The 18,406-nt window shown below is 35.9% G+C and overlaps 1 protein-coding gene across 7 annotated transcripts in view; it reads right to left on the minus strand.

Annotated features, from left to right (window-relative positions):
• Nucleotides 1–1,702: 1,702 nt before the first annotated feature.
• Nucleotides 1,703–18,406, minus strand: part of LOC136836908 (alkaline phosphatase-like) — a 110,705-nt gene continuing 94,001 nt past the window's right edge. For all 7 annotated transcript variants that reach the window (XM_067101351.1, XM_067101357.1, XM_067101352.1 and 4 more), the window contains 5 exons: nucleotides 6,320–6,527; nucleotides 5,133–5,267; nucleotides 4,755–4,946; nucleotides 4,042–4,161; nucleotides 1,703–2,912 (listed from right to left, as the gene is read on the minus strand). In XM_067101351.1, coding sequence (XP_066957452.1) covers nucleotides 2,653–2,912; nucleotides 4,042–4,161; nucleotides 4,755–4,946; nucleotides 5,133–5,267; nucleotides 6,320–6,527 — 915 coding nt within the window. In that variant the 3' untranslated portion in view covers nucleotides 1,703–2,652. The remainder of the gene's footprint in view (nucleotides 2,913–4,041; nucleotides 4,162–4,754; nucleotides 4,947–5,132; nucleotides 5,268–6,319; nucleotides 6,528–18,406) is intronic.

Here is an 18,406-nt window from a genome sequence, read left to right on the forward strand (position 1 = left end):
ACTAAAACTAAAGCCGATTCGTAACGGAAATTATGACTTCATATACTGGAACTACATTCTGGAGAGTGAGAGAAGAGTGACGTCACGGTTCCGAGAAGGGAATTTTATTCCCTAATTTTGGAGGCAATAATAGATTTTAGGAACTTATCTAAGTTCCAATGAGAATATCAAACTCGTGCACGGAATATTACGAGCATATGCACTTTGTGGCTGCCTGTCCTTTTCGTTAAATCTGATATTTACGGGGAATGTGAAATCGGCCTAGGTTAAATGGCAGCCAACTTTTCCCCTTTTCGTGAGCATTCTCTATTTATTCGAACTCTATGTTTTGGGGCAACTTAATCTTTCAAAAACAAATCTATAGTTTTTGTTTATATATGTATATAATTAAACAAGATATTGCTGTTTTCGAGTTTTTATATTTAAAAAGTTAGTTATGAACAGTAACCTACATGAGTTTTGATTAATGTATTTTTTTAGCGTAAGCTTAAAATGTAATTGAATTGTTTACAAAGGGGTTGTGCACCAAGCCGTAGTTCCATTACGGTGAGTGTATTTGTGTAACCTTTAGTTCGAGAATCAGTGGCTAAATTGCAGTCTTGCATTGAAAATAACGGCCAGCACGGTTTAACGCATAAGGATTACTAAAACTATTAGTGAAATCACAAACGATTATCGGAAAAACGACGTATAGGAGGTTCTCTCTGGTATAGGACTACGGACAATAACCTAAGGTTTGCTGTGCTGATCTCCAGAACTGCAGAGTGTAACCGTAAGTACACGGTAGTATACATATTCTAAGACCTTTTTTCTGTTTTTATTGGATGGTCATGCAAATATGATAAAAATTACTTTAGCATATCGACTGCGTAGCTTAGGTTTCAAAATCACCACACTCATTCTTAGGTCTAGGCAACAGTAGGGAACTTTGCACCTATCCATTGGACAAAAAAAAAAAAATTGAGAGTAACTTTAATTTTTCCGCTTCGCGAAACATTATCTTTATTCTTTCATCAACAGGTAATACTAAACGTATTAGAGCCACAAGTGCAGTATAATTCCAACACATATATAGTTTATATATGTGTTTATAAGCGTATATAGTTTTCTTAGTACTAGCCTCTAATTGTCATTTCACATTCAACCGTTCCGTTCTAGTCTGTTTAGTCGGTGCGTGATCTTTTGAGATTCTAGGGATGTTACTACTACTACTACTACTACTACTAATAATAATAATAATAATAATAATAATAATAATAATAATAATAATAATAATAATAATCTCGTTGTCAAGTCTCGAGTTTGACCACAGGTGTGGACTTCGCCATTTTTCTGACAAATAGTTTGTGCCTTAGTTGCCCCAAGCATTGTTTAGGTACATGGTAGCCTATTTAGTCGACTGAGGTTAGATTTCAAAGAAATTTGTAATTTTCATCCAAGGAAAATAATATCCTCGCTTTCACGAATATTGGGCAACGTTGGGTTTGGTCATTGACTGGATTGGTGACGACTCCTACTATTTATTACTGGTTTTGAGGTGACATCTAGCGGCAGACTGTGACATCATCATCAGTGTACTGGTGACTCCTCCCGGGATGACTAGGCCGAGACTTTGTGGTATAAGTAATTTTGGGGACAAAAAACAGAAGTTATAATCTGCAAACCCTAAAAGTAGGAGATAAACCTCAAAATAAACCAGCGAATCATTTAATTATTTAATAGATATAAATAAATTACATTTATATATATTATATATATAAGCGACAGTTTCAAATCGGGTTTCCAACACAGAGAAGGAGAGGAAAGCTAAGGAGAAAAGAAGCACATTTAAACAACTCAAAATTTCTCAGATAATTCAGATAGAGCAGTTCCAATATTTTGCACAGCTAATTCCCCAAAACTGAAGCGGCAAATGACGTCATGACAACTAACTGCTTTGTCACACGAGCACGTTTTCCGCCATTTTTCAGCGTCTTGCTGACAAACTTTGTGCTAGCCAGCCAAGAAGTGATTGGTTTATACCCCTGATCTTTTTTTACAATTATCCTTACGGATTATTAAAATGCAACATTATCTGCACATTGTGATAAATTTTATTTTATAGCATTTTCAGCTAGTTATAATCTATTTTGCATTGTTAGTACTTTCTTATCTGGCTGACTTAAGTACGTAGATGTAATTGATGAATGTTAACCACATAGTGGTAACTAAAATAAAAAAGTATATATATAATATAAAAATATATTTGTAAAAAAAGAAAACTATGTGCAAAACTATGTAAATTTTCTCAATAAAAGTTAGAAAAAGCAACGTAAAATGGGGAGAAAAATTAAGTTATCCAGGCTCACGCTGGTGTGCCATCCCTATAATGAACACACACAGATTTCACTGTACATAACTGAGAAGAGTTATATTTGCTAGATGCCGGAAAACGTACTAGTGTGACACAGCCATCAGACTTTCTCAGATAAGTTAAAGCGAACATAGAATAATATAAATATATAATAAAAAATATTCCTAAAGACTCTTTAAAAAGTTATAAGAAGGTAGGAGGAAAACCCGTAACAGTAATGGCACGATGAAGGTGTTGTTTTTCAAGTTGGTTTGTCAACATCGTATATTTGGCGGGTTTCTGTTATCTCCCTGACACCATCAGCCTAACGGCGTCCAACGCCTTGCGCCTCGGCTGCGGTTTATCCTGTTAAATGACCGTCTTCCTCCATTATTGCCGCAGAAAGTTAGGCCTTTCCCCACGCATGCCGCGTATGCTAGGGCGTGGGGTATGTAGTTCTGCTCGTAGACGCCCGTGAAAAGGTGCGAGAAGGGACCGGACGCCCATAGGCCTACGTCTTCCCCGGCGTGAGCAGCAGAGTTGATAGGAACTGCTCCGGCTTGCCTGTAGTTGACGTCATCTGCAGAGAGAGACTTGCTTTTAGGGCTAAAATATGAACAGTGGGGCACAATTAGATTCGTGCAAGTTTGTAATGGTGTTATTTACTTAATAGTACCAGGTTACGCACATAATTCCTCAAGGAGGAATTACTCAACATTCAGCAGCATAGAGATTGCGAAAATTTACTCAATTGTTTATTATTTACGCTTTTCATCTGACATTTAGAGTCTATGGCTCTAAAACAAAACGCTTAATGATGAATATTTTCCTTCTATATGACCCGTTTCGTTTAAAAATCTTTACTTAGCGGAAAGAAATCCACAGTCATGTACTGTACAGTACTAAGAAGACATTTAAAATGAACAAGAGAAAGCCTTTGAGAACAACAGACTATTTATAATTTCACAAACTTCAGACTGAAAGTATAAAAAAATTTGCATAAGCCTTTTTCTTCTACTATCCCATTTTAGGTTTTCCTATCCTTGTTACCCAGACAGCTTTAAAATGGTCCACTGTAGGCATTACTTAAGGTTCTTGGCAGCGTGCCTCTAGCCCCTAGCTGCAACTCCTTTCGTTCTTTTTACTGGACCTCCTATCATATTCTCTTTCTTCCGTCTTACTTTCCACGCGCTCCTAACAATTGATTCATAGTGCAACTACGAGGTTTTCCTCCTGTTACACCTTTCATACCTTTTCGTCAGTTTCCGTTTCGACGCTGAATGACCTCATAGGTCCCGGTCTTGGCCTTTGGCCTAAATTCTATATTCAATGCAATTTAAAATGATCAACCTTCCATATAAACCTACCCTAGTTAATCCCGTCTGCGTGATCAAACCAAAATATTTTGTATAATCTACAATATTTTTTTATTTTTTATCGTATTAAAGTGTATCCTTTCTTTAGGATGCTTATGGATGATATCTAATTTTATGCGTTATTGTTTAATAAACATTTGATTCGATATATTGCCTTATCGGAGTGATTGTTGTAAAATGCTTCATATACTTTTTCAAAATGAAGTTTAGTTGGAATTCCTCAAGACTGAGAATTGAAAATGCTTTTATATCTCGAGAGAAGAAGGACGTTGCTTTGGTCATGAACAGCTGTTTTAGGCCGCTAGTACTAAGGCTTAAGGTGTAAATACTTACGCAGGTTGTCCTCTGAGGGGTCGGGTCTGTGCCCGTTAATCGACGCTCGATAACCCGGCCCGTTACCGTAAAGGATGGTCGTGAAGGGCATGTAATCGTCGTCGCTGTAATCGCCTAGACCTAAGAAGAAAAACAAACCGTTAAAAACTGGGTTAAACGGAACATGGGTCTAATTTGGTTTCCATCGTATGGGAGCAGCTCTCGCTGGTGATGAGAGCCTGGTAACCAATGCATTTATGAGTGCATTTATTCTGTTGATGAGTTTTTCTCTCTCGTAGATCATGTCAAGATTAGCGAACCCAACATCTCCGTGTCAGGAACAGCGAACCCAATGATCCCCATGTAAAGAATGGTCAACCCTTTCCGGTCCGAACTCCAGTTCCATATGAGGGCTAGTACTAAACACGGCGAAACAGGGATTCATCTACACTGTTTCGCCGTGTTTAGTACTAGGCTACTAGTCCCTTGAGGAGTCAAATGTATTTCGCCTTGTTTAGTACTTGCCCCTGGGGATCAAATGTCTGGTACCGAAGTGTTCACGTCCAGAAGAGCGAACCTGATTATCCCCATGTAAATCATAACGAACCCAATAATCTTGTAAATAGCGAACCCTGCTGTGAGTGGGTTCGCTAATCTTGACAAGATCCTCTCTCGTTTTTACTGTTATTGATTATTTTCGTCTTTAACTCATTTCGTCATCTACGAAAACACACCCAGAATATCGGTGTGCCTGGTGGGGTATCCGTTGATGGTCATGGTGTGGGAGTGATCAGCCGTGACCACGATCAGCGTATCGGCGGCGTTGGTCATCCTCTTGGCCACTTGGACGGCCTCGTCCATCTCGAGGGTCTCCGTCAGGGCCTTTATGGCCTTGTTCCCGTGGTGGCCGTGGTCTATCAGGCCTCCTGTAAGAGGTGAAAAAAAATGGGAGTTTTATCTATGATGAAGCAGAAATATTGTCCTTATCAGAGTAACCATATTATGGTACTATTGATGATGATCCTCTGCAAACATTGATAAGTACGTCAGTATGTTATAAATATATATTTTTAAATAAAACACGAAATAAGAAAATTGTATATCTTCGTCACCTTCTACGAGAAGGAAGAACCCATTGTTGTCCTTCTGCAGGACCTCGATGGCCGCCTTGGTCATCTCGGGGAGGCTGGGGTCCATGGACGTATCTCTCTCCACAAGGTAGTCCATGTGGCTGTATGCGAAGAGGCCTGAGGAAAGATGTAGGTAAATAATTAGATGGAAGTAACGCAGGAATGGCTGGGACTATAACTCATTATTACAGCCAAAAGGCTTAGTGCGTAACGTAGGTGACTTCAAAGGGCACGGTCTGTAATGAAATGACCCCACGACGGTTGGTTTGTAACCATATGATCCCCAAAATGCTCGGTCTCTTACTATATGCACCCAAAAGGCTTGGTCTGTAACTAAATATGACACTTCTTAAGCGCCTGTATCTGTATGACATATGAAAGGCTTGGTCCGTAACTAAACATGACGCCGAAAAGGTATGGTCTGCATCTGTACGACATCTGAAAGGTTTGGTCTGTAACTAAATGTGACACCTAAGAGGCTTGGCCCGTAACTATATTACTCTCAAAAGGCTTGATTTTTAACTAGATATGACAGTACAAGGTTTGGTCTGTATCTATATAAAACTTAAAAAGCTTGGTCTACATCTATATAACACTTGAAAGGCTTGATCTATAACCAAATATGTTATGTTGCCAGGCAGCGCAGTTTTTCGACACTGCTTTTAGATATGTGAATAGACGCAGTGACATATGAATGCGTTTTCTATCATATTTTAACCCCTTGTCTTTAAACTCTTCACCAAGTACTACTTCTGTATTAATGGAAAAGTTACCCATGTTCGTGAAAGTGATTTCAACAATAACAAACGCGTACTGCTTCAATATTGTACCGATATTGATGCAAAAACTGTCAGGACATTCTCATGTGATAGTTTAGACTTAGATTTCCCGCCTAAATCCACTTACCGAGGAGCTAGTCCTCTCATGTGACACTGTTTAGACTTAAATCCACTTACCGAGGAGGTAGTCCTCTAATGTGGCATTGTTTTGGCTTAAATACACTTACCGAGGAGGTAGTCCTCTAATGTGGCATTGTTTAGACTTGAATCCACTTATCGAGGAGGTAGTCCTCTAATGTGACACCGCTTAGACTTAAATCCACTTACCGAGGAGGCAGTCCTCTCATGTGACGCTGTTTAGACTTCGATTTTCCTCCTAAATCCACTTACCAAGAAGGTAGTCAGTGTTGGCGGTGTCGAGAGAGAGGAGATCCGCTTTGTTCCAGACGTAGGAAGCCCTCGATCCCTGCCTCTGCTTGTTGTTGAGCCACGTGTTGATGAGGTTCTTGCCGTCCTGCCTGTAGCCCTTCCGGAATTTCTCCTCGACGTCGGATTCTGTCGAGGGCGTGAACACTCTTCTGCCACCGCCCAGGATAACCTGTCAGGGATACTCAGACTTTGTATTACAGAGGTTATGTATATTCCATGCTTTATTGTGACGAGGGTGTTGGTATAAGTCTATAGGTCTACACCTGGCCTCAGGGGCTATATAGTAAAGATGGCCCTGATCTGTATTATGTGATTTAATATTTACCGATTTAGTTTAATGCATGCATTAAGCTTAACGTATCTGTACTTATAAACAATAAAGAAAAGGTGGAACATATCGAGATTTCGCCTTGATTCCGCCTTTTATTTTTGAAGAATGGAGACGAAATCTGTACGCGCTCCACCTTTTCCTGTTTTTCAGTTGACGTTTTGACATTCATTACATGTTCCAGATTTAAATTTCCTTTCACTTGAGAGTAATAAGCTCTAATTGGTTAAAAACGTTAAGTATGACATTTCTCATAACTTATAACCTTTTTCATTTCTGTATTTATAAATTAATTATTTCATTTATTTGCAGCTGAGCCGAGAATAAAGGTGGAAGTGTTCGTCTAGACGTGCTCGCGTCAGGTAGAGGTTAGTGATATTTATTAGTTGTAAAGGAAGTAAATTTTCATATATTTTTCACATGGATAATTGGGTCTTATTAATGACTTTCTGCTTATATATATGTATACATATATATATATACATATATGTATGTATGTACATGAATGTATGTATATTATGTATGTATATTATATATATGTATATGTATATATATAAGTATATATATGTACATATATTACATACATTGTAATTAAGGATGTCATTACTCTAGGTAATCTGAAGTTTTCGAAATAGGTCTTTTGATATTGAAATTTTCCATTTTCCTTCGCTCGAAGTTTTCACGCATCTCACTGATTCAGATTTACCAGTTCCTACTTAGTTCTAAGTCGGAGGACTTTCATTTTCGACAAAGATTGACTGCCCGACCGTTTCTGGGTCTCGCTGGAACCTCATTAAGTATTCAGGCGTCTTCCAACATTTGTGTGTGTGTGTGTGTGTATGCAGACGAGCGAGGTTAGCAAAACGCTTGATTTGTTTTTTCTTGTACAAGGACACCGACGAAAGGAATACGTTTTTTAACAATAAAAATCGACAATTATATAAATAGTTTTACTTGTGAAAGATAAAAGCAAAGACTTTCGAACACCTGAACGGTGTTTCTCCTCAGTGTTCGGTTTTAAAGCTCTTAAACGTAAATACCGAAAAGGAACGCTGTTCGGGTATTCGAAAGTCTTTAACTTTCACAAATAATACGATTTCTCTATATAATTGTGGGTTTTTATTGTGCAACAGTTTAATCACCACAATGTGAATTTCTTAGGAATAGGTTTCTTTATTTTATACGTTCATCCTTTGTCTTGTAACATAAAACATTCTTTTCGTGGAAAATAGACACGAGATCTTGAAGTTCCTTGTGTATGTGGCAGGTTAAAGCGCTACCCCGATACCGGGGTGGTGCTGTCAGTGCACCTCATTCCGTGCACAGTAGGCATTACTTAATGTTCTTTGCAGAATCCTTTCGGCCCGTAGCTGCAACCCCTTTCATTCCTTTTACTATACCTTTCTTCCATCTTACTTTCCTCAACCCTTTCCTAACAATTGTTTTATAGGGCAATTGCGATGTTTTCCTCCTGTTAAACTTTTAAAACCTTTCCCTTTCAGCGATGACCTCATATGCCCCAGTGCTTGTCCTTTGGCCTAAACTTTATATACCAGCTCCGGTTCCTCATTAAACGGGTGGGTGCCTTTTCAGCTAGCACTCTGTTGGTCCCGCGTTCGATTCTCCGACCGGCCAATGAAGAATTAGAGGAATTTATTTATGGTGATAGAAATTCATTTCTCGTTATAATGTGGTTCGGATTCCACAATAAGCTGTAGGTCCCGTTGCTAGGTAACCAATCGGTTCTTAGCCACGTAAAATAAATCTAATCCTTCGGGCCAGCCCTAGGAGAGCTGTTAATCAGCTCAGTGGTCTGGTTAAACTAAGGTAAACTTTAACTTTTTTATATACCAGCTCCAGGTTAACGCTGCAGAGAAAAGATTTTATTTCACTGTCAGCAAATAAAATAAGACTCCTACAGGAGATCCCACTACGGAATAGATCCTGCCCTTTGCGTGACAAAAAGGGCGCCCTTGAAGTGCATGACAAGAGCATTTTGTTAAGCTTATACTTATGAATGCTCAAGGATTCAGTATCTGATCTTTATTCCTTATTTGAAATCATGTTTCTCAAAGGCTTCTGCAAAGACGTTTGGAATTAAACTCTTTGCGTCTTTGCCAAGAGATTGCCAGAGAGAGAAAGAAGGTCTGAGAGAGAGAGAGAGTAGAAGAAGAAGAATGGAACTGTGTTAGGAGCAAACAAATGGCCATTGCGACACCATGGTAATGATGATGTACAAGATCCACTTTCGTCTCTCTCTCTCTCTCTCTCTCTCTCTCTCTCTCTCTCTCTCTCTCTCTCTGGGCAGATGATCGGAGAAGGTTTCGCCTGTGCTAAAATACCAGTTTGGAGATGCCTCGTCCCCTAGATGCTTATGACCCTAGCCAGGGTCAATTTGGGCATCTGTGACCCTAATTCTCACGTCAGTGGTATGCGGCTTTGCGATCCCAGGGTTGCCTAACCTTCGTGTTTTTTTTTTTATCTTTTTCTGGGATGAGTCAGCTGAATCCTTCTCTCTCTCTCTCTCTCTCTCTCTCTCTCTCTCTCTCTCTCTCTCTCTTGTGTGTTGTTTAGTAGATTATTAAGCTTTCATTCCCTCTTCTTGTGCTAGTTATTCTTATTATTCTTTAATCCGTTCTCTCTCTCTCTCTCTCTCTCTCTAGGTTTTGATTGTGTGATGTTTATTAGATTATTAAGATTTCATTCTCTCTAGGTTTTGATTGTTCTTGATTGTTTAATTAGTTATTAAGATTTATTCTCTTTTCTTGTCTCTCTTATTCTTATTATTCTTTCTCTGTTTTGATTGTGTGTTGTTTAGTAGATTATTAAGCTTTCATTCTCTTTTCTTACCCTCTGCTTGTGTTAGTTATTCTTATTAGTCTTTAATCCGTTCTCTCTCTCTCTCTCTCTTTCCATTCCCGAATTTTTGACCTCTTAACCGGTGACCTAGTATTACGAAGCCTTGGAATGCGAATGGCCATAGCTGGGATGTCATCACCTCCAAACCCTAATATTTACGAAGTAATCCCCAAGTTCCATCTTGCCAAAGAGAGAGAGAGAGATGAAAAGTCACTTAGGACTGACCCAATGAGTTTTTTAATACGTTGAAAATTGGACTAAAGGGAAAGCCAAAGAAGTTGGACAGCCAATTCGGAAGAGCTCAAAGTGAATTCGTGCAAAAACTGGCACACACCAATCCCCTTCCTCGGCCGGGTTGGGGATCGAAATTGTGTCCCGCGGTCGTGAGCCGTGAAGTGGCACCCTATCGTAACTTTGAGTCACTTTTCGTTATTGTTACTATTTATTATTATTATTATTATTATTATTATTATTATTATTATTATTATTATTATTATTATTATTCAGAAGATGAACCCTTATTCATATGGAACAAGCCCACAGGGGCCATTGACTTGTAATTCGTATTATTATTATTATTATTATTATTATTATTATTATTATTATTATTATTATTATTATTATTATTATTATTCATATGGATATTATTCATTATTATTATTATTATTATTATTATTAAATTATTATTATTATTATTATTATTATTATTATTATTCAGAAAATGAACCATAGGATTCATATGGAACAAGTTTTTACAAAACAAAAAATAAATTAACTTGAAATTGAAACTTCCAAAGAATATTATAGTGTTATTGGGAAGAAGTATTACAGAAGGTCATTAGGAAATACAGAAAGAAGAGGTTAGTTTTTGGAAAGCCCAAAAAATAATTTAAATTAATATATAGATAAAAATATGAGGAAATTATTATCATTATTATTATTATTATTAAATTATTATTATTATTATTATTATTTATTATTATTCGGTAATACACGGAGATTCTTAGCCCTTCTGTCCTTGGACCGAGATGAAATCTTGATCCCTCAAGGCGAACCACTGGGGACACTTCCATTCACTTCCTGTGTCACGTGGTGTAAGCCAGGTGTTGCGTCATTGGTTGAAAAGGGGAAAGGGTTATTGCGGTGAAGATAATTACTACTGCTACTACTACTACTACTACTACTACTGCTGCTGCTGCTGCTGCTGCTGCTGCTGCTGCTGCTGCTGCTGCTGCTGCTACTAGTAGTATTTTTTTACTTAATGATGTGTAAACACTGAACAGAATTAAATGGGCAGATTGTTTTGTTAGGAAGCTTGTACAGCGTTATGACAGAATATTATATATATATATATATATATATATATATATATATATATATATATATATATATTTATATATACACATGGCCGTGTGGTTTAGTGCGCGCCAATGGTCACTGTAGTCCTGAGTTCTTGTCTTCCGTGGTTCGAGCCCTCGAGACGACGAACATATTATCAACAAAAATTTCCCTTCGGGTAACTTATATGAAAATATATTATTTCCGATTTGTAGCTTAAGCTTGTATATGAGTGATTGTATTTATTAAAGGACATTTGTATATATAATATTATATATATGCTTGTATATGAACCACTGTGATGTAATAAAATTCATTCATATATATATATATATATATTGTATGTGTTTGTGTAACGGGTATAAAATTCAAGTTTAGTTATTTTAAAGATTTTCAGCAATAACAGGTGGAGACCTTATGGGCTTTAGACCTATAAGTACGATGCAGTTTTCAAAATAAGATAAAATTTTGATGCTGTTTTGGAACAGATCGGTACTTACTCCATGTGACGCAAAGGGCTTATATGAAATTCCTCCACTCTTATCTTTCTTGTGTTTCATCTTCCACGAATCTCCACTTATCTTCTGCTTCCTATCTTATGGTTCTCATCCAAGTAGGAATGGAACTGGAATGTAAGATTTAGGCCAGAGGCCAAGCGCTGGGACCTATAATGATGAGGTCATTCAGCGTTGAAAGGGAAACTGAGAGTAAAAGGTTTGAAAGGTGTAACAGGAGGAAAACATCACAGTTGAACTATGAAACAATGGTGAGGAGAGGGTTGAGGAAAGTAAGATGGAAGAAAGAGAATGTGAAAGGAGGTACAGTAAAGGGAATGAAGAGAGGTGCAGCTTGGGGCTGAAGGGACCCTGCAAAGAACCTCAAGCAATGCCTACAGTGCAGCGCAAGAGGTGCACTAACGGCGCTACCTCCCTAAGGGGTCATCCCAGTAAATCTGGGTCTTTCCAACTCCTCTGGTGCTCACAGGAGCCCGGCTGACTGACACGATCAAGGTAACTAAAGTAACACAGGCCAAACTCGATCCCACTCGACCTCCCTCTGGGAGATTTACAGAAAAAAAAAACAATGCGCTCAGGGTGGCAACGAGTTGCATTACGTTGCAGTACTGTGGGTCAGTGCGATCAACTTTCCCCTTCTCTGGGGGTCGTTGTGCATCGTCTAGAGGTCGTTTCTAGTTAAGGGGATGGTTTGGGAATAGAAGGAGAAGCAGGTCACTGCCGCTTTCATACTTTGATTGCTGAATCAGGACCGAAGTCCCCAGTGTAGGAAAATTCCACAGAATGATTGCCTTGTGGTCTTACACAGGAGGTTCATCAACATTGCGTCGAAGTCCCCTACGAGCACTTCACCTATCACCGCTATTTTCATATCCTTCTGTTAACGATTATTATTATTATTATTATTATTATTATTATTATTATTATTATTATTATTATTGATTTGGAAAAAGATTAAGAGGTCATTGACTCGCTTAAAATTTTTAAAATTATTATTATTATTATTATTATTATTATTATTATTATTATTATTATTATTATTATTATTAATGTGGAAAAAGACTAAAAGGTCATTAACTAGCTTAAAAACTCCCTTTTTTTCTTGTTGGGAAATTTTGTGAATTGTTGATTATTATTATTATTATTATTATTATTATTATTATTATTATTATTATTATTATTATTATTATTATTATTCATGTGGGATGAGGGCGAAAGTTTGAAGTTGTTAAGCAAGCTTCTGCTTACGAACATGTCATACGCGAAAGCTCAAAGATGAAACGGAAGGCGCTGATTAAATATAAGTATAAAGGAGTAACTGTGAGCAAGAATAAACAGCAGTCGAAAAGCGAGTCAGTAAAATGAATCCAGAAGGACATGGCGTCTGGAAATAAGAACAATTCCAGCCTCTGTTCATAATATCAAGCGTCAGCATTTGCTTAGCTTCCTAAATAAATAAATTAAAAAAGAATAATAAATAAATCAATCAATAAACTTTATTGTCCGTAGGGGGTTAGTGCCGTCAGTGCGCCTCATGCTGTGCACTGTAGGCATTACTAAGGTTCTTTGCAGCGTGCCTTCGGCCCCTAGCTGCAACCCCATTTCGTTCCTTTTACTGTACCTCCGTTCATATTCTCTTTCATCTTACTTTCCACCCTCTCCTAACAATTGATTTATAGTGCAACTGTGAGGTTTTCCTCCTGTTACACCTTTCAAACTTTTACTGTCAATTTCCGTTTTAGCGCTGAATGACCTCATAGGTCCCAGTCCTTGGCCTTTGGCCTAAATTCTACATTCAATTCTGTTTCAATAAATTTTTATTGATGAGTATTTATCCATCACTTCTGCAAGGCCAGTGTCTGAGATGATGCTAAATTTTTATTTATTACTTGTTCATTTACTCTAGAGGCCAGTGGCATTAAGAACCCGATGCTCATATGTAGCCCAGATCTGATGGAATCAGTGACGTAAGCAGGGCAATATCAGACCCCAAATTACCTATCAAGGTAATACGTGACTTAAATTTGGTTCCAGTCATGAGTTTATAAGAGGGAATTAGTTATGTTATGGCTAAGACAGTCACATTGTATCCTTCACTACTATTGTAGTATTATAGACTTGTTCTTTTAATAATAGTGATTAAGTGTGTTTATAGAGTAGTTATCGTGCCAACAAAGCCTTTGTATGCTTTTAGACTTCTTTATCTCCTACCCAACATATTATCTCAGTATGTTTCTATTTTTTTGGTTTTTTAACTAACTCACTGTTCTTCAGTCTCGTTATAGAATCGTTGTTGTACACTTACGGAGACTGTATATTTAGAGACTTTTTTTTTTACCAGAAAAGATTCTGTAAAATTATGTACTGTCATCTACCAGAACACACTTAGTTTATATATAGACTAGTTTATTTCACTTGAAGACCTTTAGTAGATTCATAGACCGGTTTTTTTTTTTTATCAGATGACTCAGTTTATTTATAGACTCGCTTTTCTTGCTAGTGTGTGTAGTTATGGACTCTTTGTTAACTGAAGATTCTCTGTATATTTATAGAGCTTTTTTTTGCTAGAATGCTTCCAGTATATTTATAGACTTTTTTTTTTTGCTAGAATGATTTCAGTATATTTATAGAACTTGTTCTTTGTTGCTAGAATGCCTTCGATATAGTCTTGTTTTTGTACCAAATGTTCCTCAGTATATAAATAGACTTAATGTTTCTGCCAGAAGTTCCTCAGTATATATAGACTTATTTTTTCTACCAGAAGTTCCTCAGTATATACATAGACTTATTTTTTCTACCAGAAGTTTCTCGGTATATTCATGCACTTATTTTTCTAACAGAAGTTTCTCGGTATATTTATATGGTTATTTTTTCTATCATAAGTTTCTTGGTATATTTATACACTTATTTTTTCTACCAGAATCTCCTCAGTGTATAAATTGACCTGTTTCTCTACCAGAAGTTTCTCGGTACATTACGAACTCGTTATCTTTTCCCAGAAGACTCTCAACATATTTATTGGTGTACCTTTGATGTCTTAATGTACCTTTGCTGGATTGACAAGGCTCAACATGACAAAAATTTCATTCATTCAGACGTCAGGGTTGAGAGATACCATCTGATTTGCAAAACATTAACATTTTACATGTATGTTTCATAACCCTAAGACAAAAACTCCCTCTTTTATCATATTTTCGAGTAATAAAGTAGCAAAAAGGAAAGTATGACAGTCAGAATGTAGCGGAACAAATAAAAGTATATTTATAGCTCACATGGGAACAACAATGCCTCATTGCATCAGGCGACATCTGGCAACCGCCAGCTCGAAGAAAGATGCGCGCGCGGAAATCCGTCCCTCCGCGCGAAGAAGAAAACGGTGCCACGGCAGACCAGTTTTTTTGGACGGTCCTGGTCTCATCCTTATAATACTTTTACCGCGTAGGCCATTAAACCCTGCGGATGGGTACGGACGGCGTTGTAACATCGCAAGCGGATGCGTAGGCAAGCGTGCACAGCAAAGTGGGATGGATTTGCAAATCGTTCCTTGTTAGGAAAGGCGTCTTGACCATCCATCTCGTCAAGGAAAACAAAGAAGAAGAAGAGGAGGCTCGCGATGGGGCAGTTGCCAAATAGCGACTGATTTAGCTGTCTAGCAAAAACTCGTCGGATTACTTCCATTCCCGTTACTCGGGGGTGATGAGTAATGGAGGTAATTCATTGAAGTTAGAAGCGCAATAGTATTGAGCACGCGCGTACATATATTTGCTTATGTAATGCTTGTGAGTTTGTGAATTTACTAGCGTTAGTAAACACACATATATAGTTACATCGTTGTGGATTTATTCACCATTTTAGTGACTCGTTTGATTATATAAACTGTTTTATAAATGATTTTAATAATATATTCATATATATTATATTTATATATATATATATAAAACATGTACATACATAGTGTATATATATATATTTGTCATGTATTCATATATATAAAAAACTATTTGATTCGAAATTTTTATAAATGATTTGGATCTGTAAGCTTTGTAAAACATCTCTGAGTGCACTAAACCTTGGACCTTAGCTATTTAATTTATATATCTGACACATTTACCATTATTATTATTATTATTATTATTATTATTATTATTATTTATAAAAATCTCAGGTCACAAGAATGGTGCAGAAATCCAATGATGGAGTAAACATTTATTTAAAATATACGTACAACGAGGGTTTTGGAGAACCTGCTTTCGTTTTATATTTATTTTTAATATATATTTACCCTGATATCGTTGTGGACTTCTGCACCATTATTATTATTATTATTATTATTATTATTATTATTATTATTATTATTATTATTATTATTATTATAGAACAGTTAATTATCGGAATGATAGAGAAGACTCTATATCAACTGAATGCAGCTGATGCAGCTATCACTTTCAATATTATTATTATTATTATTATTATTATTATTATTATTATTATTATTATTATTAATAAAAATCCACAATTATACAGTAAATATACAGTACAGTATAGTAATGCATTTACTAAATGATTGTGGATTTTTATTACACAGATTGTTTTTCACGAGATTGTGAAATTCTTAGTGATTATTATTATTATTATTATTATTATTATTATTATTATTATTATTATTAAACAAAAGAAAAACAGAATCCACAAATGGAAGAGAAAAGCTTGGGCTAAACTCCTTGTACACAAATTCTTTCTAACTCACAATAAATTATTCTGATAATCTCCAAGGACATTTTTATTGCCGAGGCCAACGCAACAGAATATTTCTGCGATAAACTCGCTGTCTTCCTTTCAGGGCAACAAACAGTTTATGAGCAAGAATTTTATGCTTATATGTATTTTTGGTTTTGAACTCGGCAGTGGTTTTGCAACCTCGTCACACTGTCTGTAATGTGAGACATTTATTATTATTGTTATTATTATTATTATTATTATTATTATTATTATTATTATTATTATTATTATTATTATTATTATTATTATTATTATTAAGAAGAGTTGGTCGGGCCATTTAAATATTTCTTGTAATCTTTTTAAAAGTTTTTTATTATTATTAGTAGTAGTAGTAGTATTATTAGTATTATTAGTAGTATTATTATTATTATGGCTGTATTAGAATTTAGTATGTCTTTTCAATCTTCCATATGAGAAGAGTTGGTCAGCAACTGGCCGATATTCATTTAAATATTTCGGAATTGTAAATTCTGATTGGAAGCGAATTTTAAAAAATTTTGTCATCCTTTTAATAAGACCTGTTTAAAAGAGTTTATTATTATTATTATTATTATTATTATTATTATTATTATTATTATTATTATTATTATTATTATTAAGTAAAGTTGGTCATGCTCTCGAAATGTTTCTGACAATACTTTAAAAAGTTTTTGGGCAGCAGAATCGCCATAAATATTATTCATTATTATTATTGTTATGAATATTATTACTTCAAATGTTTGTTTGTTGAAATTATTGATTTAATCAGAGGACTACAGCATAAAACATTATTATTATTATTATTGTTTGGTTGCTCTCGAAATATAAAAAAAGTCCATTGATTTAATCAAATGAGAAATAAAAAAAAAATCCATTGATTTAATCAGAGTGCCACAGCATAGAACAAAAGAAAACAACAAACATAACAAACAAAAAAACAAGTAAATGAATGTACCCCATAAATGCAGGAATTCGGACAAAGACACTCGCCTCCTCAGAATGACCTTACCGTGGCCAATAACGATTATCAAAGCACGACTCTCGAATTTCTTCTTGTCCTATCTGACTTCCATCTGACCATCCACCAACTCAGTACCCACCACGCCAAGGTTCTGGACTGGTTCGAACTTTGTGTCCATCTGAAAGTTGGTTTCCAACTTTTCGTCTGCTTGGCTTAACGGGGTAACATCTGCTGATTTTCATACGTCTATTTTGCTTTTAAAGCCTTTTTTGTTGCTTCGTAAGGATTTGTCTATCTCTGGAAGTTGGTTCCTAACTTCTTTTCAACTTGAATTACTGCTATTTCTACTGCTCTGACTCCGTCGAGCATTACTGCTCACGGTGTGTGAGCAACTTCTGCCATTTAGACTGCCTGTTGTAGTTGATGGCGTCGCATCTGCTTCTTTCCGTGTTGTTTGTACAGTCCTAATGGATTCATATCTCTTCTAATTTTTCTATCCTAAACATAGATGCACTTTTAGAAAATCCCTCTCTCGCTTCTTATTGATTTGAACCATTTGTTATTATTATTATTATTATTATTATTATTATTATTATTATTATTATTATTATTATTATTATTATTCAGGAGATGAACCCTTATTATTATAATTATTATTATTATTATTATTATTATTATTATTATTATTATTATTATTATTATTATTATTATTATTATGAATTATTCACATTATTATTATTATTCAGGGGATTGACTTGAAATTCAAGCTTCCAAAGAATATGATGGTGTTCATTTGAAAGAAGTTACAGAATGTAATACGAAACACAGAAAGAAGACATCACTTATTAGAAAAGAAGAAATAAACTAACAAATTAATAAACAATTAGATAAAAATGTCAGTAAATTGTAAAATACAAGAATTGTCTTAGGGTAGTAATGCATGGGTGTGACATGATCCGCAGTTGTAAACCCGTTCATATTCCCTTTCTTCCATCTTACATTCCAATCTCTCCTAACAATTGTTTCATAGTGCAGCTGCTTTGAGGTTTTCCTCCTGTTACACCTTTCAAACCTTGTACTCTCATTTCAATGTTCCTTTCAGCGTCGAATGACCTCAAAGGTCCAGTGATGACGACAATTGTAATCATTCTTAATTTTTATTAAAATAAAATAATGGCATTGTATCTTAAACCAGATAATCATTAAGTCACCTATTCGCTGAGCGATGAATAATTTTGCTGATTTTGAAACATTAAAAAATTGAGGATCATTACATGAATCGGACCGAG

The sequence above is a fragment of the Macrobrachium rosenbergii genome, chromosome 57 (genome assembly GCF_040412425.1).
Source record: "Macrobrachium rosenbergii isolate ZJJX-2024 chromosome 57, ASM4041242v1, whole genome shotgun sequence".
Lineage (NCBI taxonomy): Eukaryota > Metazoa > Arthropoda > Malacostraca > Decapoda > Palaemonidae > Macrobrachium > Macrobrachium rosenbergii.